The 25750-nt window shown below is 38.7% G+C and overlaps 1 protein-coding gene across 2 annotated transcripts; it reads left to right on the plus strand.

The window, feature by feature from the left end:
• Positions 1-347: 347 nt before the first annotated feature.
• Positions 348-21821, plus strand: wipf1b (WAS/WASL interacting protein family, member 1b). Of its 2 annotated transcripts, XM_074675067.1 has the most exons (10): positions 348-504; positions 7324-7431; positions 14525-14627; positions 15017-15146; positions 15514-15696; positions 15967-16696; positions 17781-17881; positions 18071-18295; positions 19340-19453; positions 20284-21821. In XM_074675067.1, the coding sequence occupies exons 3-10, from the start codon at positions 14568-14570 to the stop codon at positions 20334-20336; spliced, it is 1596 nt and encodes a 531-aa protein (XP_074531168.1). In that variant the 5' UTR covers positions 348-504; positions 7324-7431; positions 14525-14567; the 3' UTR covers positions 20337-21821. The 2 variants fall into 2 exon arrangements, with proteins under 2 accessions (XP_074531168.1, XP_074531169.1); XM_074675068.1 differs by lacking the exon at positions 7324-7431.
• Positions 21822-25750: the final 3929 nt, after the last annotated feature.

The raw sequence follows: 25750 nt of genomic DNA on the forward strand, positions 1-25750 counted from the left end.
ACTCCTAGTAGTGACTCTCAATGGCAGTTATATGTCTATGTTCAATGGCAGTAACATTTGAATATATCAATTGGATATATAGATCAATGAATACCAGATAAACTCTGAAAAATGTATTAATTAAACCCATTAAAAAATATATCAAATAGCTAGTGTGCTTAGCCTAACATCCACTGTCAGCTTTGAATTTGTTAGCATTAGAGTCATTTTTTGCAACAGTTTAGTCATCTTGTTTGACATTTACTATCTTGAGGATTTTATATAGTCAATGGTATTACCAGCTCAGCTGTTTCCAAAATTTAGCCTATGGCTGCCGACAGGAGGAGACTTTACTCAACCCAGTGAGTGCACGGCTCTGGATAAGAGCAGTTTAGCTAGCCTGCCTGCTGCCAGTGCTCTGGAGATTCAGGATTGGCTGCACAGTGGTCCTCAACACCAACCACACAGCATACTGACGGTCGATGGAGGGATATTAGGCGTGCACAGCGTTTCATTTACTCACAGGTATGTGAAACTTGTATAATCTTAAGTTTGGTGTGAGTTTTGTCGCAGTTGTCGCGTGAGGAAACCGTTTCATCGGAGCGGAAACTCGTAAGACCCGAGTTCGGTTTATAAGTTAAAAAAAAAAAGCTGTCATCTTTCAGAAAGCAGCTGGGACTGATTTCAGCAGGGTAGAAGACTGGGCTGAGATGAACTGTGTACTTCGTCTTCTAAAAAATAAGCCTGTAGTCGCTTACAGACGTCTTGTAAAGGGGTACAAGACTCTGGTAGGGGAGCTTGGCAACTGTCCAAGATTTCTCATTTCTTTCACCTACAAATGATGGCCAAATGTTAGACTTGTACCGACTGTTTTTCTTTTGAAAATTCCATTCAAATCTCAAGTGCGTAGCGTTTTACATGCAGCGCTGAGCTGAGCATGAGAGGGGGAAAATAGTGTTTCCAGATATTTGGGATGTGTTTCAAAGAGCTTAGGAGGAGCAGGGTCCACTGTTTGGTACACACACATATGCACATATAAACAAGTAGAAGTACCTTCAATAGAACATTCACAACTTTTAATAGTCATGAATCGGAAATGCTCAGAGAAAGGAATTTATATACAGATTGTGTGTGTGTGTGTGTGTGTGTGTGTGTGTGTGTGTGTGTGTGTGTGTGTGTGTGTGTGTGTGTGTGTGTGTGTGTGTGCAACCTGTTTGACAGAATGCCATTTGGCTTTTCCACTCCATGCATAGATGCACACTCCAAGCGTGAGCTACTATAAACTTCATGTTTACTTCTGTAAACATTTAGAAGACGGCTGTGTACTTTTTGGGGTATTCAGAGTAACCAGATGGAAATCAAAGCAACGAAACACTTCTCCTTCTCTGTGTCCACCCACCCTCTTACATACCAGATGTGTAGATACTGTTACTGTCTTTTCTAAGCCCAGGTTGACTGGTTATGGAAAGAGTTTGCTGCCTCATGCTGTAGCCAGTGATTCCTTTGTCTTTTTAGGTAACATGCAAGAGTATGTGTGGCATGTTTTGAATTGGTCTTCTCATTCAGCATGGTGCTCTCCAGTTGCCTGATAAGGGCGGGGCTTAATGCTTACAATAAGGGGAATACAGGCAGAATCCTGTGTAATAATAATAATAATAATAATAATAATAAACATATATATATATGTATATATGTTTGCTGTTCATCTCAGTCAGACTTTTTTTTATTTTCATTTATTTATCTGTGAAAGCAAAAATTTCTCAGACTTCATCCTGGTTATTTACTCTGAGATAATCTTATTTAGCTTTAAGAACAGAAAAGAGTCCACCAATGTCTCCAAAAGTTTTATTCAAGGAAATCTGACGATGTAGCTGTCATATATTCACGCAAGTAAATTGTAGTTGTTATGTAGACTACAAAAGCCAATTATAGTGTTAAAATGGTATGACTACCCTGCAGTTTGTGTGTTGTGTTCCAGAGAGGAAAATTTGAAAAGGTAAATTCATCTAGGTCAGTGTCAAACACAGTAGCTTGGCTTACAGAATTTATCCACTAAAACTGAACAAAGGTGATGCTTGGCCTTATTGGACCCTCTGCCAGATATACTTAATAAGCTCATTGAAGCATTCCATTGAAAGCACTTCACAATACCTCACACAATCACACTCATGGCTTTGTGAGGTGCCTGTGTGCCCCAAATAAGCAGTGTAGGGTGCTGCATTTGAGCAAGCCAAAATATTGTCTGTAAAGTAGGGCTGGGACAATATGCTTTTCTCCTGGTTCGATTCTTTAGCGATTTTTTGAGTGCTGATTCAATTTAAAGATGATATGAGGAGGATCTGTTTTAATTGGGCTGCCTCGCCATCTTCTGGTCCAGAGTCTCATTCACTGTCATAAAGATGTGACTTTTAACCGGGGGTAGGTTTTGTTTTGGAACAAATTTTCTTTGTTCAAGACAATTTTCTACCAGATACAACGCAACGAGGTAAGGTATTTGCCAGTACAGTTACATAGCGCTGTTGGTTAAAGCATGACAACAACTGTTTATAAGCAGAGAAAAACACAGATCCCTCTTCTCAGTACTAAAGATTGTCAGCTGGCGTGGTGTTGTCAAAGAGACTCAATTCAAACTGGTCCTGCTCTACCTAAATGGGCAGCTACTAAGTAGCATTTCGAAATCACCTATGTTGGCGCTGATAATGTAATTCCAAATTGTGGATAATAATCAGGCATATATCTCGGAGGGATACGTTTCAAGATCACTTAGAAACTCCTTACAGCCCCTTTAAATTGCGATTGTTGATGTTTCCAATTTTTGCGTTTTGTTTGGGTTCACTTTTTTGACACCAGACCATGTGAAAAAGTTGAATGATGATGATGACGTCTACGGACTGTATCAGGAGCAGTATTTTCCTGAAAAAATGCAGATCACATATGAGTCAGTTTTTAGGATTTATTCAGGGGATCTGACACCTCAACTTTTTCCCAACCCAGCTTATAAACAAAGACTAAAATGAAGGACTTAAATTGAAAAATTCCAGATACTTCAATACATTGATTTTTTTTCTCCCACCTCTACAGTTAAGTCTTTGGGTTTAAGACCTCATGAGGCTCTCACAGATGTACAAGTCCTTTACATCTGGTATTAACAAGTATCCCAGTGATCCAGTTTGAAGTATAATACCTAAAGTAGAAGTTCAAACATTTAAGGACTCACTGAGGATGCATCAAAATGTAAACAACCAGAAAACAAGTTGTATCTTTTGATTCATTTGTCTTCATTCACTGGGTAGTGTTTAAGCATGTGTGTCCTCACCCACATATGGTTAGAAGTGGGTGCAGTGTGGGACAACTTGCCTTTTATTTATGTGTGACACATGACTTTCCAGCTGTGTCCCTTGACAAACTTTTATTCAGACTTCTGATCAAAAATAATTTGACTACATAATAAATTGATTTATCAGAAACTGTCCAAACATTTGATAGATTTTTAAACAATGTTTTTAACTGAACTGGTTCTGTCACCTGCAGCAGCTCAATGAAGGTTTTTTCAGTTATTCTTGGATCCCACAACTTCATATGAGTGTTTCATAAAAAAATGTGTTTAGGTAACACAGCAGAGAGGAGCCATGTTTAAATGCTGCTGTTTTAGTTGTGTTCTTGTTCATGTGCTTTGTCTCTGAACTAGTTTTAGGTGGATGTAGAGCTGAGTTCTTGGCATACCTCAGTGTCAGAAAAGGAGGAAGAGGCTGGTTGAATGTCTGCTGTCTGTCTCTGCCCTCCATTCATTCAAATCCTGCATGTCTACCTTTTTGAGTCAGATTAGATTTTGTGAGCACCTCTTCAATCCTTGTGTCAAAGTTAAAGAGACTTAATAGCAAGTTAAAAAAAAATGCAGCAGTGCCAAGCATGTGGTACATAAAGAAGAGTGTGGGTGGTAGAAACGTAATGCAATACTGTGCTCTGTCTTCGTGCTTTGCTCCATTTCCTGTGTTAAGCATGTGATCCTGGCATATCTCTGTCCATCTGACACTGAAACTCATGACCACATGTATCATGTTTTCTGAATGTAATAGGTCAGAGTCATCAACAGAGAAGTAAATTAAACACAAGTGATTATCCTGTGATTTTAAGCAAATTACAGAGTTGCATTAATGATTGTAAACTGCGCGTTTTATCAAATGTAAAAGCAACATTCAAATAGCTGCCTATCACTTCTATAACTTCATTTTGTAAAGCTTGTGTATTTAAATGATCAGTTCAAATGTTCAGTAAACTTAGAGGAAATTTAAACAAGTGAAGGTGGTACATTTTCAGCTTCTTGACATTAAAGTTGAACTTTATTTCAGAGTTAGTTGTTGCGAAAGTTTACGTTTTTGAATGACAGTTTGTGAAATATCTGCTTGACCTACATTTTGTGAGTCATATGCAGTGTGATATGAGATCACAAAGCATCTTAAGTGACTGACAGCCTGCAGGCAAGCTGCACTAATGCTCATGTGACTGTGATAGACAGCCAGAAGGACACATTGATTCTCTTTGTCTTCATCCTGTTTTTATCCTCTCCAAATTGTAAAGCACGGGCTAATGAAACTAATCACTGTCTGCCATCTTGATCTGTGTTAATAATGTGGATTAACACATTCCAGGTTCTGTGGTGAGACAGGAAAACAACAAGAAAAACTTGACCCTTATTACATTCTTCTGAGTTCTGCTGCTGCTTATGTTGATGTGAAAGAGAAAATATTTGAAATAATGAGACACAACTGGATGATGTTGCTGAACCAGTCTGTTGTTTTGTTGTGACTGGAACAAGGGAACGATAATCAGGCCTGACAATAAAAGATAAAACAGTCATTCTCGGGAATGTTAAGGTGATGTGTAATATTATAAACATGCTACATTCAGCAGCAAAAGCTCTAAAACATTAAATAGTTCGAAAATTGCAAAGTGCACTGACTGTAACTAGTTTTCCTGACTTCACTTTATCTGCTCATGTCAAAACACTTTTGAGTCAGTGTTTGAAAATTGTGTTTGAGCAGTTATAGTAGCTGTCTTTCCCTTACTTCAGACTCTTCAAGTTTGATTTTGTTCCCTATAAATGCCATTTGATCCTCAGCCAGCTGACAGACAGACAGAGACATTTGCTGCAGCTAAGGCCTGAGTATCTAACTCAGCAGTCTAAAAACACTGCATCATGATGCAACGTGGTAAATGGATCTCACAGAGATCACAATGCAAGAAAAGAAATGCCCTTCAGTGAAAGCAAAAATAGTCACTGTGACTGGCATTATGTAACAAAAATACTGCTTAAGTCTTGGTATCATAATTGTAATTACATGCAAAATGTTTCTGTAACTTTCTCCAAACAACAAAGTTTAACTGTTTGTGAAATAAATCAAAAGATTTTGACGTCTCTGGTTTCTTTGGAATAATAAAAGACAAAAATAATCCAGATGTCTGACAAGAAAAACTTTGAGGATGTTGTTTCATTCTCAGTCATTTTACCAGTTTTAGTTCCAGTAATGCAATGCTTGAGAAATCTCTTGTAACTTTACATTTGAAGTAACATTAAGTCCTCTTGACCTGTTGTAAAGAAAAGCATTTAATTTTAAAGCACTTTCATATTTGTTGGTGGAAACTGAAATGCCCTTTGTTGGGCTTTCTGTGGTTAATGGAAACAGCAGCTCAGGCATGTTTTCCCTTTCGTTGAGACTGCACCCTGGTAAAGAAAAACAGCTGAGCTTATAGGAGAAAGCCAAGACTCAGCTCTGGTTTTGAAGTTGGCTGACAAGAAACACAAGAGGGAGAGTATTAAAGTTGAGCTGATGGTGTGCTGGCAGAGCGCCGCTAAGTGTGTTGCGAGGCAGGAAGTGTGACACTGAGAGTACAGGAAGTGGCTGCTGTGTGGAGCTATGCTAGCCCTTTCGTCCAGCCACTTCAAGGGCTGGGATCAATTCACTTGCAGTTAAATAGAAACAGCTTTTCATTTTATAACAATAAACATTTGGATGGCTATTCTTCCTTTTAAACTTTTGTTTTTTTCTTTATCTGAGTGACGTGTTTAAGTGTTCCCATGCTTTGTTTATTCCAGAACAGTCTCAGAAGAGTATCCTTTTGTCTTTGATTTAAGGATTGGAAATAGAGTCAACAAAGTACAAAATATACAAATGCAGCTGAAAAAAAGTGCTTTTATCGTTTTTCTTGAATTTTCTTGGAATTTGAAAGATAAAAAGAAATCAGAGAATTGCTCTAATCAGCTTTGAGTATTTGGTGCTACTTCTCCCTGGCCATGTTTTGCTTCTCCCTTGTGGTTGTCAGTGTGCATCTGTTTTCACACACAGTCATATTTTAACCAAACTTGTCACCGTTTCTCATGCTGTGTGGGTGTAGTGTAAGGCACATCGGGTGAACCAAACTCCTCTGCTCGTGCCTCATCCATTCAACATTTTGGCCCCGCTTTGTATCCTTCATTCGGGATAAACAGAGGAAGTACTGTGTGTGATCAATCATTAATCATAATCGTGGACGTCACTGACATTTTAAATTGCAGTCATATATTACTCAGATACCCGGAAGTGCCCATGTTTATCAGACGTAGTGTAGAAAAACTGGTGAAAGGTACTTAGTGGCCAGTTTCTAAAAAAAAAAAATTGTTTCATTGTCACATTTTAACTGTATTTCACTTTATCGTTAAGGGATGTTTTAGAGTGGCTAATTTTCTAGTCCTTGAAATTCAAATTGTAACCCACTAGTCTGAAGATGAGAAAATACTCAAAAATAAAAACAAAGCTCAGTTTGACACTCAGAATCACAGTTTAGGAAAACTTAGCAAAGCTGTTCACATGCCTGTTTTGGTTAGACAGTGCTCCAGTAAGGTGGTGATATAACCAGTTTAACTAGACATATCCTGCATAAAGCTTCCATACATTTCCACTTTCTGGATCAAAATACTGCCTAATCACACGACTCTGTGAGAAACCATCTGTCTTGTGTCCCAGTTAACATCCAGATAGAAGAGCATTACAACATAGAACGTGACATTACTTGCATGTAGGTCTTGAGTCACATTGCAATCACTACAACAACATTATTGCAGACTTCATTTTTGATCTCAGCTCCAGTGGGGACCCTGACCCCCCTCCCCTTCCGTCAGGTGCGGAACTGAAAAAGAGGAAGTTGCATGTGCTGTATGTTTGAGGCTTGTGTGCGCTAAAGCAGGACTTCTCCGAATGTGTGATGTGAGTTTAGAGGAAGAGGAATCAAGAAGTTGTACTTTGTGCAAAATATTTTTTTAACAGAGTTTTTAGATGTTGCTAATCTTCCGCTTTTCTCCGTTCACAGCTGTATGTGGCTGCTGTTCTCATTTTGCCTTTATATGAGGAATGAACTGAGGTGCTTCTTCTACTGCCTTCTGAACATACTGCTGATTCTTCTATGGACACAGATTGAGTGAGTAGACTGGTTTTCACAAGAATTCAAAGATGTTAGATTAAAGCCTTTCTTTAGGTCAAAGGCCCATTTTCAGCTTTTTTGAAACAGGTTGAAAATGTTTCGCTTGTTTGACTTTGAAACCTTCAATGAATACAAATCCTAAAGCACGTACAATAAACGGAAGTTTGAATTTGAAAATGGAGGAGGAGGAGGAGGCTGTCTTTAACTCTGACTAGACCCATAGCACTTCAGGCGTAAAACGTTGTAATATTGCTGCACCTTTTCAAGCAATCTGAGGGGTTAATGTTTTTATACAGATCCAAGTTATGATCACATGATATTATCTGTCATCATCTTACCCCCAGAGCCATTTAAAGGACTGAGGTCATTGTCAGCTGAGTGGACAGTATCTCTGCAGAGAAAGGTGTAAATCTCACATGGCTTCACTTTGTGTTTAATGAGAGATGTATTCCCATTAGTGATAAAGCATACACATATAGCAGCAAGCTAACATCAATATAAGCCTGTGGTGACTCACATGATGTCACAGTGCAGAGAAAATGATGAGATAAGATTTATCCTTTAGAGCACAATGTGATGGCATTATCAACAGACCTTCATGACTTTCAGAAGCACCTGCATAATTGATGCATCAGAATCTCTTATAGTCTGCTAAAAACTCAGAGTCCATTTATAAATATTTATAAATGTACTCCAGTGCCGCCTGGTTACACAGCACTTGGGTGAGGAGAGGAAACAGGCACAATAGCACACACAGTCCTCACTAACAGAAGTCTCTCAGCTTATAGCTTGAATATACAGGGGACTTTCTACAGCTGACGCTCATCTGTGAACATTTCCGCCTCAAAGCATGTTCAGCATTAATTTCTTTATTCAAAGAACGTTCCAGAGATAAAATTAACCTGCTAAGTTGAAGCCCCCACAGCAGCAAGAAAACCACATCTGTTACCAGATACAGCTGCTGTGTTGGAGTGTGTGTGTGTGTTAAAGTAAGAGCCTGTGAAGCACTACAGGATGTTAGCTTAGCCACTCAGCACTGTTCTTGCACAGCCGACACTTTAATGACTGTACTTGGCTGCTTTTAAAATGATGATTTTTTTTTTTTTTGCAGTAGGTCATGTTTAAAATTAACCAAGGGTCTTGATTTTCTTCAGTAGAGGCAAGCTCATGTTTTCAAATATTAAAAAATCAATCAATCTCAAGCCTCAGTGTTAGCTTAGAAGCTGTATGCTTGGGCGGAGTTGAGCTGAAGTGATTGGAGGTTCCCACTTAATGATATACCCACCCCTTTCCGTCAAGGCCTACACAGTGTTTTAAAAGAGATTATTTCAAGAGAGCTAGTTTCTTACCAAGGATTATTCAATATAATAATTTAATTTTGATATATATTTGGTTTGTGTTTTGTTCAATTGTTGTCATACATCACCTACCATTTTTGCCTATCTGTTGCGTACTGCAGCAGTTAAAGTCAGTGTGACATCTGACCTTTGACACCAAGTTTGCCTGCAGGCTAACAATGACTAAGAGTTATGCTAACAGTCGTGATGCTGTTGTCCCTTAAAAAGCAACCTCTAAATATATGTCAGATAACCAGCCATATGTTCAGATACCACATTAAATGTCATAAATATTAGAATGTATTTGACTTATAATTATGTCTATGTGTGATGTCTGGACGACTGTCAAGTTAGCACTTACATGCTAAACATTCCCTCTACACTGAGACTTCATATGTGTGAATGTGCCTGTGTGCAGTAACTAATGAAGTTGAGGAGCACGGGAGGCTCTGTGGCAGGATGAAGAAGTCTTTTTATGGCCATTTGTAAACTGAAACACATGTGAGGCTTTTCTGGTGGTTGTGTGCGCGTGTGTGTGCGTGTCTTTACGGTGCGTCTTCAAAGGATCCCCAGTCGAACCCCTCGTATCTTCTCTGTTTCCCTCCATCTCTACTCTCTACTCGCTGTCGTGCTCTTTCTGTCTTTCAAAGGAGCCATTGTAAATGGTTTGCTAATATTAGGTCGTGTGTGAGTATAAGATAGGGTTGGGGGAGGGGGGATTGGGGGAAGTTGTGAGTTGTGTCTTGCATTTTAAATTTCAACACACAGGCTTGTTTCGGATGGCGGAAGTTGATTCTTTTTTCTGCCATTACTGAGAGCTGCTTCAGTGTCATCAGCAAATGTTGCAGCAGCTGCCGTTCAGCACATGAATGCTCTCTTTAATCCTAGTTCAAGTCTGTGCGTTTTGGTGCATTCTTTAATGTGTATGGAAAAATAAATGTTCAAGGTTTAAGGTTTTATACTGTTACTAACGTGATAACGACCAACCATGCAAAAACAAATAGGGGGTTTTCCGTTACAGCCCTCCTGCTCTGCGTAAGACGCTCAGGCTTATTGACTCCAGTCTTCCTGCCTGGCTGTATCTGCCTCTCTCACATCTGCAGTCCTCTGTGTCATTTCACCAGTGCTGCAGGAAATGAGTCAAATGCTTCTATACCCTAATTTCACAACCGTTTGCAGCCATCTTCTCCCAACCAGTCTGCACGTTATGTTAAACATGCTCTGCTTAATTTAAGTAAATTCAGCATCTTTAGAGTTATGAAAGTAGACTCAGGTGGAAGTGATTAAAATACGTTTTACCATCACAGAGAGTTCAGCTGTGGTGCAGGCTGAAAGGAACATCTGCAGCCTTTAGTGCAATAGGAACATGCATGTGTTAAGTTTTAATTCTTAAAATCTGCAAGTGTAGAAAAAAATTGAAAGTGTGTTTTCTCTGATCAGACTGATTTAGCCAAAAGCTGACCCTAAACATGGTTGTTTTTAGGGATGCACGATATTATCGGCACAATATCAGTATCGGCTGATAAAAGCTTAAAAACACGTTTTTCGGTATTGGCAGATATGAAAATTTCTGCTGATAGGCACAGCCGATAAGGTGCTATTCAGTTAGGATTATTATTATTTTCCATCTGAAAAATAAGCTCCTTAAATAAAATGTAGCACTTCATTTATTTGCACTGCAGAGCTCTGTGTCTGTCACCAGGTTGTTACAGTAGCTCCAAAATGATCAAATGCAACTTGGTTATGTTTAAAAATGCATTGTACATTTAAAGTTCATGTGATCTACAGAAACTATTTTTCTGTATTTCAATACTGAATGTCTTGCGTCTGAAAAAATAATATATTTCTTATTTATGGTAAAATCAAATGTTTTTTGTCTTGTTTTATGTGTGTTTCTTAAACAAATTAGACCATCACAATAAGAGTAACATATAAATTCCAATACAGGATAGACTTAGCTTTCTTTACAGTGAAAAAAACAAACAAACCTGTGACTATTGGTATCGGTATCAGCCAAAAGGGGTTTCTATATATCGGCATATCGGATATCGGCAAAAATCCAATATCATGCATCCCTAGTTGTTTTGGTGCTGTGAGACGATGACAGTGATCAACAGTCACTGACTTGTAAGTGAACAAATGTGGCCTCTTTGTTTAAACTCCATCATTTTTCGCTCTGGATGATTTGTATTTCTGGGTTTGATCTGCCAGGAAAAGTATGTTACGACCACTATCAGCAACCATGACAAGCAATTAATAACAGTGTTCCCATTAAAGATAAGAGCACATCATGTCATGGCAGAGGATTGCACTCATGTCGTGATATGACACTTGGTGTCAGGCTGTCACTTCCTGACTTGTCCATCTTTTCTGTATCACTGCTAAGACATGTTACATGCATTACTGCATGTGAATGACATCATGTGTGATGCTGTGTTACTGTTTTTCAGCAGATATTCAAAATAAGTGTGAACAGATTTATGAGTAGTCACTCCTGAACAGTAAGGTTTGGCATGAATTTCGATAAACTTATGATTGAATTTCGTTATTTTGAACATTTTAGTAATCCTCTTTTACTTTAGCTTCAGATATTAATAAATTGTACAAATCTAACATTGTATCATAAAAGGACACCACTTATCAAATACACCACTGTGAGTTAATAATACATGTCCTAAAACACAGACGATGAACGGTAAATTAAAATCACAGGCCAGATTTCTCTGAATAAAGAGCCTTTTCCTGCTTTTTAAGACCCTAGGTCAGCTATGTAAATGTTGTGTGAAAGCATAGCCCCATTTGGCAGTAGCAGTATAAATATGGCGGGGATGAAGAAATGTTAGCTTCTATCATCTTTTTGTTTTAGTCTATTTGCACTCACAGCAAAGAAAAGGCTGAGGCTGAAGGGAGTGTCACCAAGTGCTTAAAATTAAACATTTTTCATAAGGATGGTGCTGTATTACAGATTATGTAATAGTGTCAAAAGTTTCAGGGTGATATCGTCAAAAACTGAAAGAAATACTCAAAGCTATGCAGAGAAGAACCCTTTTAACCCTCGACCTTACACATGTATTATTACAGTTCATCTTGAGTGTGATTTACCAGTATTGACTTTTTTTTTTTTCTACAATCCATTTAATGGTTTTCAGTTTGTGTCAAGATTTAAACTGGCACTAGAGGTAAACCAAGTACATGAAACAATTCCTCAGGTGTTACTCTTCAGGACCAGGATAATAACTGAAAATATTCTTAGTTTATTTGTTTTGCAGAATGATTTGGGCAGCTGCTGAAATTAGGTTTAGAATTTTGGGTGACAAACCATGCAATAATTTGTAAAAAACTGAAAATCCAGATGGAGCACAAACAGAAAACAGGAGAGATAGAGGTAAGAAAAAGAAAACAAAAGCATTTACTGGGGCAGTGCTGCGGCAGTTGAAAGCAACAATAGTCAGAGGGATTATTTAAATGATGCATTGCTGAGATATAGAGGTATCAATAACTGGCAACTGGAAGGCTGCGGTGCTGGAGCTGTGTAGTGACTTCCTGTTTGTCAGAAGCATACAGGAAGTAAGAGGCCCGTAGAGGATGGTCTGGTTGTACATGTGACTTGAAGAGAGAGCGTGAGAGCACAAGTTGTGTGCAAGGAAACTTATTTCAGTGATATTTCTGCTGAGAGTAAACAAGATGCAATTATTTTAAAAAAAGCTGTGGATTCATTTCTGTTTCTGATTTCATTTCTGCATTATAAAAGGCATTGTATTTGACTTCAGTATTTGCATGGCATCTGTGATTTCGAGATGCATCTGCTAGTTACTCACATTTCAACCATTTTTTCCTGTCCTGGAACTGTTATGTGTCTGTGTAATGCCCATAGAGCTTTCAATCTACCAACATGAACCATTTTTGATATGGGGAACAAGGAAGTACCTAATTATCTGATGAAATCATGAAATACAGACATTGGTGTCTCTACCAGACAGTACAGTTCAGATGAGGAACTCCTGTCACTGACACTTCTCACTTCAAAAACAGAATAGTGTTTCACTTTGACAAAGGTTGCATTTACAAGCAGGTGAAATTCTGGTGTGTCTGCTGCCGTCATGTGTGAAGTCATTCTTCTGCTCATCTGATCCAACTCTACCTGGCTTGATGAAGCTGGTTCATAGAACGTGCTGTTACATCTTGACTTAGTTTTAAAGGGAATATTTAGCTCCATTACCTTGAATTGACATCATTAATTGAAGGGAAAGGAAGAGGAGCAAACAAGTTATTGTGGATGTACTCTTTGGCGAGGAACACAGAAAAATAAATAAATAACAGTGATAAAAACAATGTACTTATCTAGAAATGGTTCAAGGCTTAAAATTCTTGAAAGAGCACTAGAAGGTGATTAAGTGACCATGCCTTGCTTTCACACCTGTTTGCTCAACTTCTTCCCACTTCAGTTTTTTAAATTACCTTCCATATATTTAACAGGCTGATTTTCTGCAGAGGAACGCTCCCACTGGAAAGCTGTTTGTGCTGCTCTGGCTTGTAACTTAGCTTTTAACATAACCTGTCAATACTTAAAAATTCCTATAATACAGTAGCCTTATATAACGGCTGTTTATTCTTTTTGTCATAGAAACAAATACAAATAAAGCAGTGGACAGTGCAGTGCTGACAGTTATTTCAGAAAGCAGTCTGTGGTATGTGCAGCATTTTTAAAGTAGCTCGATGTACCAAAATTTTAATGTGTTGCATTTCCAGTGCAAAGTTTTCCTTTACACAATTATTAGGTTTCTGTCTGTAAAGGCAGCATAATGCACTTGAGCATGTGGATTGACATTCAGCTTTGTTGGTTTTTATTAGGGATGCACGATATTGGATTTTTGCCGATATCCGATATGCCGATATATCAAAACCCCTTTTGGCCGATATCGATACCGATAATCACAAGTTTGTTTGTTTTTTTCACTATAAAGAAAGCTAAGTCTATCCTGTACTGGAATTTATATGTTACTCTTATTGTGACGGTCTTATTTGTTTAAGAAAAACACATAAAACAAGACAAAAACATTTGATTTTACCATAAATAAGAAATGTATTATTTTTTCAAACTCAAGACATTCAGTATTGAAATACAGAAAAACAATTTCTTTAGATCACATGAACTTTAAATGTACAATGCATTTTTAAACATAACCAAGTTGCATTTGATTATTTTGGAGCTACTGTAACAACCTGGTGACAGACACAGAGCTCTGCAGTGCAAATAAATGAAGTACTACAATTTATTTAAGGAGCTTATTTTTCAGATGGAAAATAATAATAATCCTAACTGAATAGCACCTTATCGGCTGTGCATATCAGCAGAAATTTTCATATCTGCCGATACTGATAAACGAGTTTTTAAGCTTTTATCAGCCGATACCGATATTGTGCCGATAATATTGTGCATCCCTAGTTTTTATGGCCCTTAAACACATGACAAGACTTATATGGTGCCGTAAGCCAAACATATGAGATGTGTCTACTAAAGTAGTTTAAAGCCAAAGGTGGTTAACGGTATTTCTTGATATTTAACCTCTTGTTACTCTTGGAATGATTTATAATAGTTAATGATTTACTAGGGGCTACACACTCTTAAGTAATATGCAAATAAGAGTTTTGTATATGGAGTTTTGAAAATATTTGCAGGACCCCATCTCCAGTGTGAGGAGCCCTTACTGTGCTGATACACTTTATAATACTGTGTGTTATCTGTCTTACAGGGTGCCGTGCCCAGTGCCGACAGTGTAAAGTGGAGAGAGGAAGATGCCGGCCCCACCACCCCCACCACCCCCAGGGCCTCCCCCTCCTCCTACGCTTGCTCTTGTAAGTCTCCATCTCTGTTTGTTTTTACTCCATAACCCCTTTTTTCACTCAAGGGGTTCAGGTGCTGGTTCAGAATTGGTTCAATTTGGGAACAATCACAGGCAAGGGCCACAAGAGAGCTATGGGATCTGCTGCTCTGTCCCTCTGATCCCTCTCAGCAGAGACATCTAGTGGATGAATTCTGCCATAACATCATTGTCCTGTTTAACTTGTGTAATCCTGACTTTTTCATACTTACTGCCTGATGTCTTTCTGTCAGTGTAACGCAAACGCTCTGTTTTTGATTCAGCACTCCAAAGTAATTGCTGTGTGTGTGTGTGTGTGTGTGTGTGTGTGTGTGTGTGTGTGTGTGTGTGTGTGTGTGTGTGTGTGTGTGTGTGTGCTTTAAGGCAAACACAGAGAAGCCTTCTCTGAACCGCTCAGAGCAGCAGGGAAGGAACGCTCTATTGGGCGACATTACTAAAGGAACCAGATTAAAGAAGACTGTTACCAATGACCGCAGTGGACCAATACTGGACAGTAAGTGAAGACCTAAGATGGATAATAATTATCATGTTCGTTATTCTGACTTGGGCACATAACTATGTTTAATGCAAAGGCATGGCACTACAGTACATCACTTCAACACTGTGAGAGGTCAAGATCAACCAGACTGTCCTAACACAGAAGTAAACAAACAAAGAAAAAGAAAAACAAAAAATGTGTTGGCAGTGGTTTAGGACCTTTTTGGACTTTGGAGTTCCTGACCCCCATTTACCTCGATAGCAGAATCTGATTTTTACTTTTTACAAACCTGTAGATAAATATAGCATTGCATTTATGAAATGTGTCCCATAAATGAAGAATTCATTACATTTGTTCATTTTTATTTTTATTATTATTTCAGAACCTAAAGGAGGAGGTGGAGGAGGCATTGGAGGAGGCGGTGGAAGAGGAGGAGGAGGTGGAGGTGGAGGTGGAGGAGGCGGGGGAGGTGGAGGTTTTGGTGGCGGGGCTTCTCCTGGTTTAGGAGGCCTGTTTGCAGGTGGGATGCCAAAACTGAGGTCTGCAGCAAACAGAGACTCTAATGGTAATAAAACGTAAAAACTGATCTGATATTGAGTCTGAGTGTGTGAGTGGTTGTGTGGGATTGTGTCTCAGCCCTGTAATCGACAAGCAAGCCTTGAAGAGCATTTATTAGTTCAACGGGATTATCTGCAGCTTACCTGCCCTCTTAGAAAGATGCATGTTTAGCAGAACAGGATGATGAATAATGATAAAACTAAAATGAAGAGAAAGTACTTCCTCCTGCTACACTTTTAACATGTTTAATTTTACCTTTTCCATTTCTCCTCTCCAGACTCAGCCCCCAACAGGGCACCCATGCTCCCCCCAGGAGGCCGATCTTGTGGACCTACCCCTTTTGGTGGAGGGGGTGGAGGTCCACCCAAACTGCCAGGAGCCCCTGCCGGTGTCCGAAGCAATGCACCTGATCTTCCAAAGGGCCGTCCAAGTTACTCCTCTAGACAAGAGACTCCAGGAGGCACACCTCCTCCTGTTCCCAACACACCTCGACCAACTCAGAGCTTTCAGTCTCGGGGAGGCCCAACTCCCCCATCTCTCCCTGGAGGACCCAGGCCCACCCCAGCCAGTGGACCTCCACCTCCTAGTCTTCCACCAGGGAGGCATGGAGCCCTGCCTCCTCCACCAGGAGGCTCCTCAGTTGGACCAAAACCAGGATTTTCTTCACCTCCACCTCCTCCACCCTCTAATAGTAGCCGACCCTCTTTGCCACCTGCACCTGGAGGGCGACCTCCACTTCCTGACGACAGACCCCCTCCTCCACCTGCCCCTGTGGGAGGTCACAGACCATCTATGCCACGTGACTTTCCTCCTCCTCCTCCTCCCTCTGTCAACTCAAAGCCTTCTTCCTCAATCTCTGCCTCCCCAAGCTCACGCTCTACAACTGGTGGAGGTGCGCCTCCTCTCCCACCTGGTCGACCAGGTCCTCCTCCTCTCCCACCCTCCCCAGCTGTGGGGGATGACCACAGCACACCTCGTCTGCCTCAGAGGAACAGCTCACTCAATAGGTGAGGGTAATCTGTTTGCAGGATGCTTTTTCTACCAGGAACTAAACACTGACGAGTGTTCTTGATCAACCTTTGATCAGCTGAGGTGGCACAGAAAGAGTTTACAGGAATTTGAATCTAACACTCTTTCTGTCTTGCTGTGGTTCTCAAAACAGGCCACTTGGTTTTACATAGCTCCCTGCTGAAAAGCTAACCTTAATTTTTAAAACTTCTCCCAGTTGAAGACAAAACAAAGGTTTTTCTTTTTCATTTCATTTCTCCATTTCTTCATACATAGAGTTGAGACATGTCAAATTAAACTGTTGATACTAATATTTTTTTCCTATTTGGATGCAGTAGGTTTGTTTTTCACACAGATTGTCACTTTAACTGCTTAACTTCTCGACCATCAATTATCCCCAGGATCACACTAAAAGACTTTACACCTTAACTAACTTTAAGATGTAAAAGACCCCAAACATGCTGGCAAACAATAAGATATTTAACAAATATGTCCTTGTTGTGTGTAGTTTGCATCAATTTGATAAATACACAAATACACACAAAAACATCTTTCCACCCAAAAAGTGGAGTCTAGACTTTTAAAGCAGAAAACTTCACCAAGTCTCTTGTGAAATTTTACTGAGAAATAAACTAACGGTGAGTGATGGGATGGCTTTTCATTTCTAGCTACATAGCAATATGGTGGATCGATTGTGGTAGCAACTGTTCAACACCTCTCCTTGTCAGCTCAATGATAGTATTTTTTTATGAACATGTTTTGTAAACACTCACAGTTTCCAATAATCAACAAACTGGCTGTCTCTTTCTGAGAGACCTTCAACTTAAAGCTTCATGTCCTCAATCACTGCACAACATGATTTCTGATTGTAACTAATGCACATGTACTATTTTCCACTCAAAAGAAGTTTGTGGTTTAGTCTTGCCTATAGACACTTCTACACATTGGCCATTGCTCTGAAGCTCTGATCAAACCACCAACCTTTCTACTGAGAGACGACTGAATGTTGAATACCAAGCAGTGGCTTCGAAATGATAAATGATAAATTCTTGTAGATTACAACTCTCTGTTTCTCTTTCCCAGCCATGCTCCAACTCCGCCTCATAGTCGGGCAGGACCTCTCCCTCCCCCACCAAATGAAAGACCACCATCTCTGGGAAGGAATCAATCCTCAACACGCACAGGTAAACATCCTCCAGAAATATTTTTATTGTTGAATTGCTGCTGCTAAAATAACCATACTTGTAAAATAAGACAAGTTTGAGATAGGATCCACCAAGTGGCCAAACTTTTAGCTGCGAAAAATTCAAGCGAGGTTGTTTCTTCTGTTTCTGTCTCTACCTGATGACGTGTTGTATTTTTTTGCTCTACAGGGCCTCTTCCTCCCCCTCCTCCCTCAGGTCGTAGTGCAGTTGGAGGTAGTGTAAGGTCATCACCAGCTTCTTCGCCTCTTGGTCGGCCTGGTCCAGAGCCCCCTCGTGGTGGACCTGGCGGTAGACCTCCTCTCCCTCCAGACAGGCCAGGGACAGGAGGGCCCCTTCCTCCACCTCCCCCCATGGGTAATGGCTTCCAAAACTCTCATCACAACCAGATACAGGGTGAGTAAATCTGTGAAGGTGATAACTTGTTTATTTAAGTACTGATCTATTGATTTTCAGATAAATGGAGTAGAAAGTAACTGTGTGACAAAATCAAAATTAAAATGCAGTTTCCCAAATAAAGACCAAGGAAAAACTGTCATGGTTGCTTTGGTTCACTGATCAAATTTAAGGAATGTGAAAAGCCTATAATTTAGCAAATTAAGGGTCTGATATTTTAACCCAAGTGTGCTGGTGGGTACTCTGCAGGCAGATAATTTCACTGCCTTCAGTGTTGTTTTTTCCACATGAGTTCACATCTGCTGAGCTGTGACAGTGAACCTGCTGACCTGCCTTCTGTGTTGATATTAATCCACCGAACCAAAGTTTGATTTGACAGTAGTGATAACAGGAAGTGATGAGCAGTCCTGAATGATCTGCTGTGGAGGAAAAATGATTTTTTTGTTACATTTTCTGATGTCACTAAATTTTTTTGGTTGTGATAACTAATTTTAATAGAAATACTTGTTGAATATCCAACATTGAAAAAACTTACTCAAGTTTCAATTCATAGAGTTGAACGTGAGTGAGCCAGAAGTTTTGACATAGTCAGATATTGCGCTTCTTTAGCAACAGATAAGATTTTGTCAATAATAAAGTATCAATTACTCAGTTACCCTTTATTGCCAAATGTATCATATTAAATTTACGATTAGCATTCCACCACAGGCAGCACAAGTTGTATTTTGACACACACACATTTTTTTCCAGGTTAAATTATTGCTAAATTTTGAGAAGTTGCAGCAAGAATAACACTTTTTAGAACATTTTTGTGTTTTGTTTAAAGGGTTAATAAAAATCTCAGTTCCAAAAAAAATAATAGTTTCCTGGCTATTTGTAAGTGGGTCAGGCTTTACTTAGTTAATAGAGTTCCAACTTACAATGCTCTCTACAGAATGAATGTGTTAAATTATAACATTTATAACAAGAAAACGGTAAAATTCACTAATTTTAAACAAACAAGCATTGCCATCTATACATTATTTTGATCCTTTCTTTTAACAGACGAGTGGGAGTGTCGCTTCAACTTTCATCCTGTGTCTGATCTTCCTCCACCTGAGCCCTATGTCCCCTCACAGAAAACCTACCCCAGCAAGATTGCCAAGGGTGACAGCAGGGGTCAGTGTGACACACACACACACACACACACACACACACACACACACACACACACACACACACACCCTCACACCACACAAAAAGCACAATTTCTCTGTGTTTCCCCTTTTTTTTTTTTTGCATTTAAGACAAAGAACATTGCTGTTCTTTCAAATTGTAAATTTACATATTATGGATGGTCAATGTGGCAAAAATATATCACTTTTTTTTCGCAGAATTGATTTAATAACTTTTTAGTTTTTTGGTTTTATGCATATTTTTAAGATTGATGTTCAATTTGCTGGCCAGACTAATTTCCTCAGTCCACAAAGGAAAAGAATAACAGAGCATTGTAGCCAACTTTTTGAACATATACAATGTGAATATTAATCTGTGTACAGTTCAGCCCTAATTGAGCCCAGTGGACTTTACATTTAACAGGAATAATGGCATGCATATGATAGTACATTCAATCTGATACACTTTTGCTTAATCTAAAAACTAACAAATTTTTTAAATGTTTAACTACAAAGAACATCTAGCCCATCCAGCTATCACATCATTCTTTTAACTTCACTTTGTTTCTGTGGCAGCACTCAGTTTCAGCAGTCATGTTTTTCTGTCCATTTTTATAAAATGTGTAGGTTAATTTCTGCACGAGTTAAAGATGCATTATTCACATCGTATCTAAAGTTTATATAAAAAAGTAGCAAAGAAGGCAGAGGGGTTATAACATAAAGAAATAAAGACATCAGAAAGATGGAATGTCAAACAGTGCCCTCTTGTGGAGGAAATATGTTTTGGAAACATCAGTAAAATAACAACCCTTCTCTGTCCCTGTTTCCTTCTAGGCACTGGTAAAAAGGAGAGAGGAGCTCCTCCTCTTCCTCCAATACCGAGGTGAAGAGGAGGTTGCATTGAACGCAACCCCTGGAACTTTTCTCTCAGTTCCCAGCACGTCTTCCTCTTCCTGTTTCTGTATTGCGCTTATTGTGCTTTTATCTGCAGCATGTGGTTTATCCATGGACTGCAACCTTAACAATGGACCTGAAGGATGGTTGACCAAGCAAAAAAAGGACACTCCTACTAACGTGCCTCCGTAGCAGCATTCAAAGATGAAAGCCATTTTTTTATTACTACGGTACACTTTGTCTGGATAAAAAGAAAACATCTTACATGAGGAAAATGAATGTGTTCTTTTCAGGTATGCAGCCACACTGTCCATGTGAGACTGATCACTTCCAAACAACAGTATTTTTTATGAACCTTGATCTACAAAGACTTTATCCAATCAGCTTTTATGCCTTGCCTGCAAAGTTTTACTTTACCAAACAGCTGCACTTTTAGAAAAACGTTTTTAAAAATTCACCAGCATTTTACAGCCTGTTTACAAAGTACTAACATATATTTTGGAAAGCCTTATCAATTCATTTTATCAATTTTCTGTTGACATTGAGTCCCAGTGCAGGGCTCAAAATGCTGGCTTCTTTCTTTCTTTTTTTTTTACTTTTGCCCTTTTCTCTTCAGGACTGCTGGTAAGAGTTGTGAGGGTTTTCCTTAAGTGCCTTTAATAAGTTTGCATGTTTGTTCAGCTGGATTGGATCACTTCTGCTAATGCTGTTAAATAATTCTTCTGTTTAATTGTCTTAGATAACAGCAGCATTTTGAAAGACAGATACAAAACCAAACTAAGAAAAAAATATCTTAAACTTCTTGCCTCTGCTGCTTCATCAGGTAAAATGAAGGTTTTAAACTTGCCAAAGCCACATGTGCCTTTGAAGTATGGATATTAAGATCTATGCATTTATTTTGTAACCACTGAATGGTACTTTCGTTAGATTGTAAATTATGCATTAGAAGTTTTTGAATGAGATGTCTAAAAGGACTTTGTCTGGTGTAATGGAAGCATTGGTTTACATAGAATAGATAATTGTGCTTTTTGTTAAAAGCTGCCATGACATGCTATGAAGGACCTGTTGATCTGTTTGATAAATTCTTAAGGATTGTGTTATTTTAAGTTAAGTGTCTGAACTGTGCAGTATTATGGGTTTTTCCATGCTTTACCCAGCTCTGCTTTGAATATTTTTGTGTATGCTGATGTATTATAAAGAACTGGTCAAGGAAATATAATCTTAACAACATTATCAAATAAAACGTTTTACATTGAAAAGTAAAAGGCTTTAAGAGATGTACCCTGCAGCAGCTGATAGAGCTTTAATTTGACTTTTTATCTAAAGAACTTTATGGAACAGAGGTAGTGAAATGTCCAAAGGAATGATTTACTATGCAGCCGATTCATGTTAATAATATGCAGTGTTTGTGCAATAAAGCTGGACAATTCATGGAAATTTCTTTGTGTCAAAATGTACAAAACTGGCTTCTTAATAATCATGTTTTAATGCCTGAAGTAACTTACACTTGTCAAAAATCTTTCATGTTTGCCTGAGGATTTTAGAGCAGAGGAGCAAACAGTGAGACAAAATATTTTTGGCAAGGGTGGAAAGAGTACCAATGCATTCTACTCAAATCCAAGTACAGCCTTTTTGAGACCCTGTCTTTACTTGTTTTAAATCAGTGTGTGGAGTGATTGCAGTTAAAAAGATAAGACATTACATCCAAGTAATGTCACAACATATCTTTCCATGCTAAATATTAAAGTCTAACCAAAAAAAACGTGTTAATGCAAAAAGAAACTTTTTTGATTCCACACATGTTTAGGTTCAAATAATCCAATATTTTTTTCATTTTTGTTTTCATTTCAAACTTGTAGATGGTCCCTCTATCAAGTCACAGCCTGCTCTGCAAAGTTTACCATGAGGTGTCCACTTTGAAACAGGTTGTAGCTTACATTTTATCTGTTGTGGTTGGAAAGAACTTGTAGCTTTATTGACCTGGGAAGGATGAACCTGTGAAAGCATTTGTTGTGATTTCAACAGAAGCAGTGTTTTCCTAAATCTTAGTTCACCTGACCACAAGATGATAGATACCAGCCAAACTAGTTTGAAAATGAAAATTGTGAAATTAGTTGAGAACAGCGGTCCTTGGAAACACTTTCTCACATTTATTTTTAAGAATCAATTATTGGGAGGGTTAGTGTGAATGTGTCTAGGTGTTCAGGGTGTCTGAAGGGTGACCCTAATGAAAGGCAGAAAACGTGGTGGTCCAAGATTGAAGTTGCTTTTCGTACCTGACACCGCATTGTTGGAGTTTTGACCCTTCAGACTTTTGTTCCCTCTGTCTCTCTGTGCACCTGGGGAGTAGGTTTAGTCATGTCAGAATCCCTCACTCTGCTTCAAGAGCGAAGGAAACTCCCAGGGGAGACTTTTGACGATGGTTTTGAGGAGATTTGAGTGTTCACCTTTTAACGTTGGTTATCAAAACTTCATTTATGTTGAAAAAAACATTCATCTAAATTCCCAATTTGTGAAGTAGATACACTATTGAAATATTCGACACATTTCCCAAAATAAATAAACACCTTTTTAAGTTGAATTCTGAGGGATTTTACCCTTTAAACATCAGTGAGTGTAAATATATGATGTGCTGTTATTTATGTGAATGCATCTGGACAGAAGTGCAGACCCAGTTATTAGGAGGAAAGAACCACCAGAGTTCATTACAGCAGAGCTTCCAGTAGTCTGCTAAAGGCAAATAATCTTGTAATGATAGCCACTTTAGCCCGGACAAACATGATGGAATTAACACAGAGAGAGGCTCAGTTATTGATTTTTTTTCTCTTTAATAAGCTTGTCTGCATAAACATTTTCTACAGCCTATAGGTAGCCTGTTGCTTCCACAGTTTGTCCTGTGTGTTCCCATATTTTCATTAGCATTTTGCAAGGGGCTATCACTAATCTCTCAACTTTCTGCTTGTCTGAATTCATTTTGCACATATCTGTCTAACACAAACATCTCCTTTAAGCTAAGTGCACCCCCACCACCTAACACACACGCACACACACATGCAATTTGGGGCTTGGCCAACACAGATAAACACATGAAATGTAATGAATGCTATGTTACGTACAGTGTATCAAATCTGTAGTTGGATATGCTTGATTATTAGGATGAAATCTCCTTCCTTGTTACTTCTCCTGAGCCTGGGGTTTTAAGAAATGCACTGTTTTGTTTTTGAGAAGCTGATCTGTTACATAGATTGTGGTTTTGAGAGGTGCTTTGTGATCTCATTTTTGTGACAACTGTGTCTGAGAGCAGTTTTGTGACCTTGATAAAGAGAAGCCCTTTGTGACTCTAGTTTTAAGAAGAAGATACCTTCCATAAGATATGTTTCCTGACAGTCACTTTAAGGTTTGTGACCCCATTTTAAAAGCTTAGAAAAAAGAGAAGTTTTGGGATAGTTGCCCTTGAATATCTTTAATGCAGTTTGCTTTGATGAATTACATTAATATATATTTAAATAAGAATAGAATAAAGATGAATTAGATTTGAAGTTGAAACAGGTAGCAGGGCCAAATGATCAACAAATCTTGGTGCAAGCAGTGTCCATAATCCAGTTTTAGTGACGTCCCCAAGAGTGTAAATTGCAGCTGAAGAAACTGTTAAGCAGAAGTTTGTCCATTCATCTTATATGTGCACCATTGTCATATTTGCATGTAGAACTGTCAGATATGTTCCTGCTCACTCTTGTGCATCCTTGTTTTGAAACACTCAGAAGAGTGTGTTTGTGTGTTTGCTCTACTTGTGTGAGTGTCTACCAAAGGGAACGTCTTGTTCTCGCTGAATCTGCCCACACACAGGGAGACATGCTCAGTTCTGTTGCTACAAACACTGTTGTGTCTTCTCAAACATGAAGTGTGTGTCTATCCCTTCAACAAGTGTTGTTTGTTGCAGATGCTTTTTTCACTTAGAGTTTTTTTTAAAATATATATACATATTTCATAAATGACTTTAAATTCAGTGTGCGTGTCAATAAAAAATTATGTAACTTGAACTTCCTCAAGAATATTTTCACCAGAAGGGGACATCAGATCTCTGTTTTGCACCAAATCTCAAAATACCCAGTGAGATTAAAGCAGTCATCTACCAAAGTAAAAAATTCACATTTCACCATTAGTTTGTTGCAATTCCACAGTTATCCATGCAACCTCATTACCCCGTTCATTGCAGTCCCTTGTTTGAGAAGTGATGAGAAATAATTGGTAGGTCAAAATGCCACCGTTTCCCCCAATTGCGTGACTCTCAATGTGACTGCCAGAAGGTGTGTTGTTACATCACCTGAAGGCCTCGGCGGGCAACCTCTATGATCAAAGCTGTTTTGTTCTGCGTGTTTATGTGTGTTTGTTTTTTTTTTCAGACAGAAGTTTCCACTGTGTAGGTGGTTGCGTGGGAGGCAGGTGGAGGAGGGGTTTCCTCTGAGGTTGGCATCCCCGAACACAGTCAGAAACACAGAGGACTTCCCCTGCGTCTGCAGCGATACAAAGACACGCACAGACACACAAAGCCTTTCTTGATTTTTTTTTTTCTGCTTGATGCTCAGACAATATCAACTGATGTGAAACACTGGATCCAACTGACACAAATATTAACATTTTAAATTTAACAGCGGCAAATTTGACCTTGTAAAAATGAGTTCAAACTTGTCCATAAATCTGCCAGTAGCAAAAGAGTCTAATCTGAATTAACTCAATTAACACAATTATTTTTTTTATCATTATTTTCTTTTCTGAGTCAAAGATAGTTACTTGCAATTTTACATCATAAATTAAAAAGTGAAATGCAGGCTGTCACTCCTTCATGCTTCGATTAAAACACATAACAATATTTTAAAAGCGGAAAATGTAACACTTAAAACTACGAAACAATGTTTGTTGTTTAAAGATGTATATGTATCAAGACCCAAAAGAAACAAAATTTTCACTACTATTTTAGCAAATTGTTTCAAACTAAAAAATAGCCACAGCTTATTTTATTATATGATTGTCCTTTCACCCCCTCATGTCCCACTTTCTCCAGCTATCTGGAAGATTTCACCACATAGAATATGAACCTGCGTGGTAAGTTCACATACACCAGTATTCACCAGCCCTCTGTGGTTATGGACCACTCATCCACATGGGGGAGGCAAAGCTTAGCTGGTACTGAGCACCATCAAGGCCATATGTGTAACATGTGCTTTAAAACATTATCCAAAAGGGCTGAAGATACTTTATTTTTATTTATTTATTTATTTATTTTTTCACTTTTAATTATCAAATCTACCTGACCTCAAGGAAAAAGTCCTGCACCACCATTTTTGAAGTTCAGCTTGAGTTTACCAATTTCATTCAGGGATTAATACTTGCATAGATAGAAAAGTAT

The sequence above is a fragment of the Halichoeres trimaculatus genome, unplaced genomic scaffold (assembly GCF_033239565.1).
Source record: "Halichoeres trimaculatus isolate MK-OKI-2021-1 unplaced genomic scaffold, fHalTri1.1 fHalTri1_scaffold_8, whole genome shotgun sequence".
In the NCBI taxonomy this organism is placed as follows: domain Eukaryota; kingdom Metazoa; phylum Chordata; class Actinopteri; order Labriformes; family Labridae; genus Halichoeres; species Halichoeres trimaculatus.

Coding starts and splice junctions, on each gene's coding strand:
- wipf1b (XM_074675067.1), top strand. CDS start 14,568: ATGCCGGCCCCACCACCCCCACCACCCCCAGGGCCTCCCCCTCCTCCT. Junction 15,147..15,513: donor CAGTGGACCAATACTGGACA/GTAAGTGAAGAC, acceptor TTATTATTTCAG/AACCTAAAGGAGGAGGTGGA. Junction 16,697..17,780: donor AGGAACAGCTCACTCAATAG/GTGAGGGTAATC, acceptor TCTCTTTCCCAG/CCATGCTCCAACTCCGCCTC.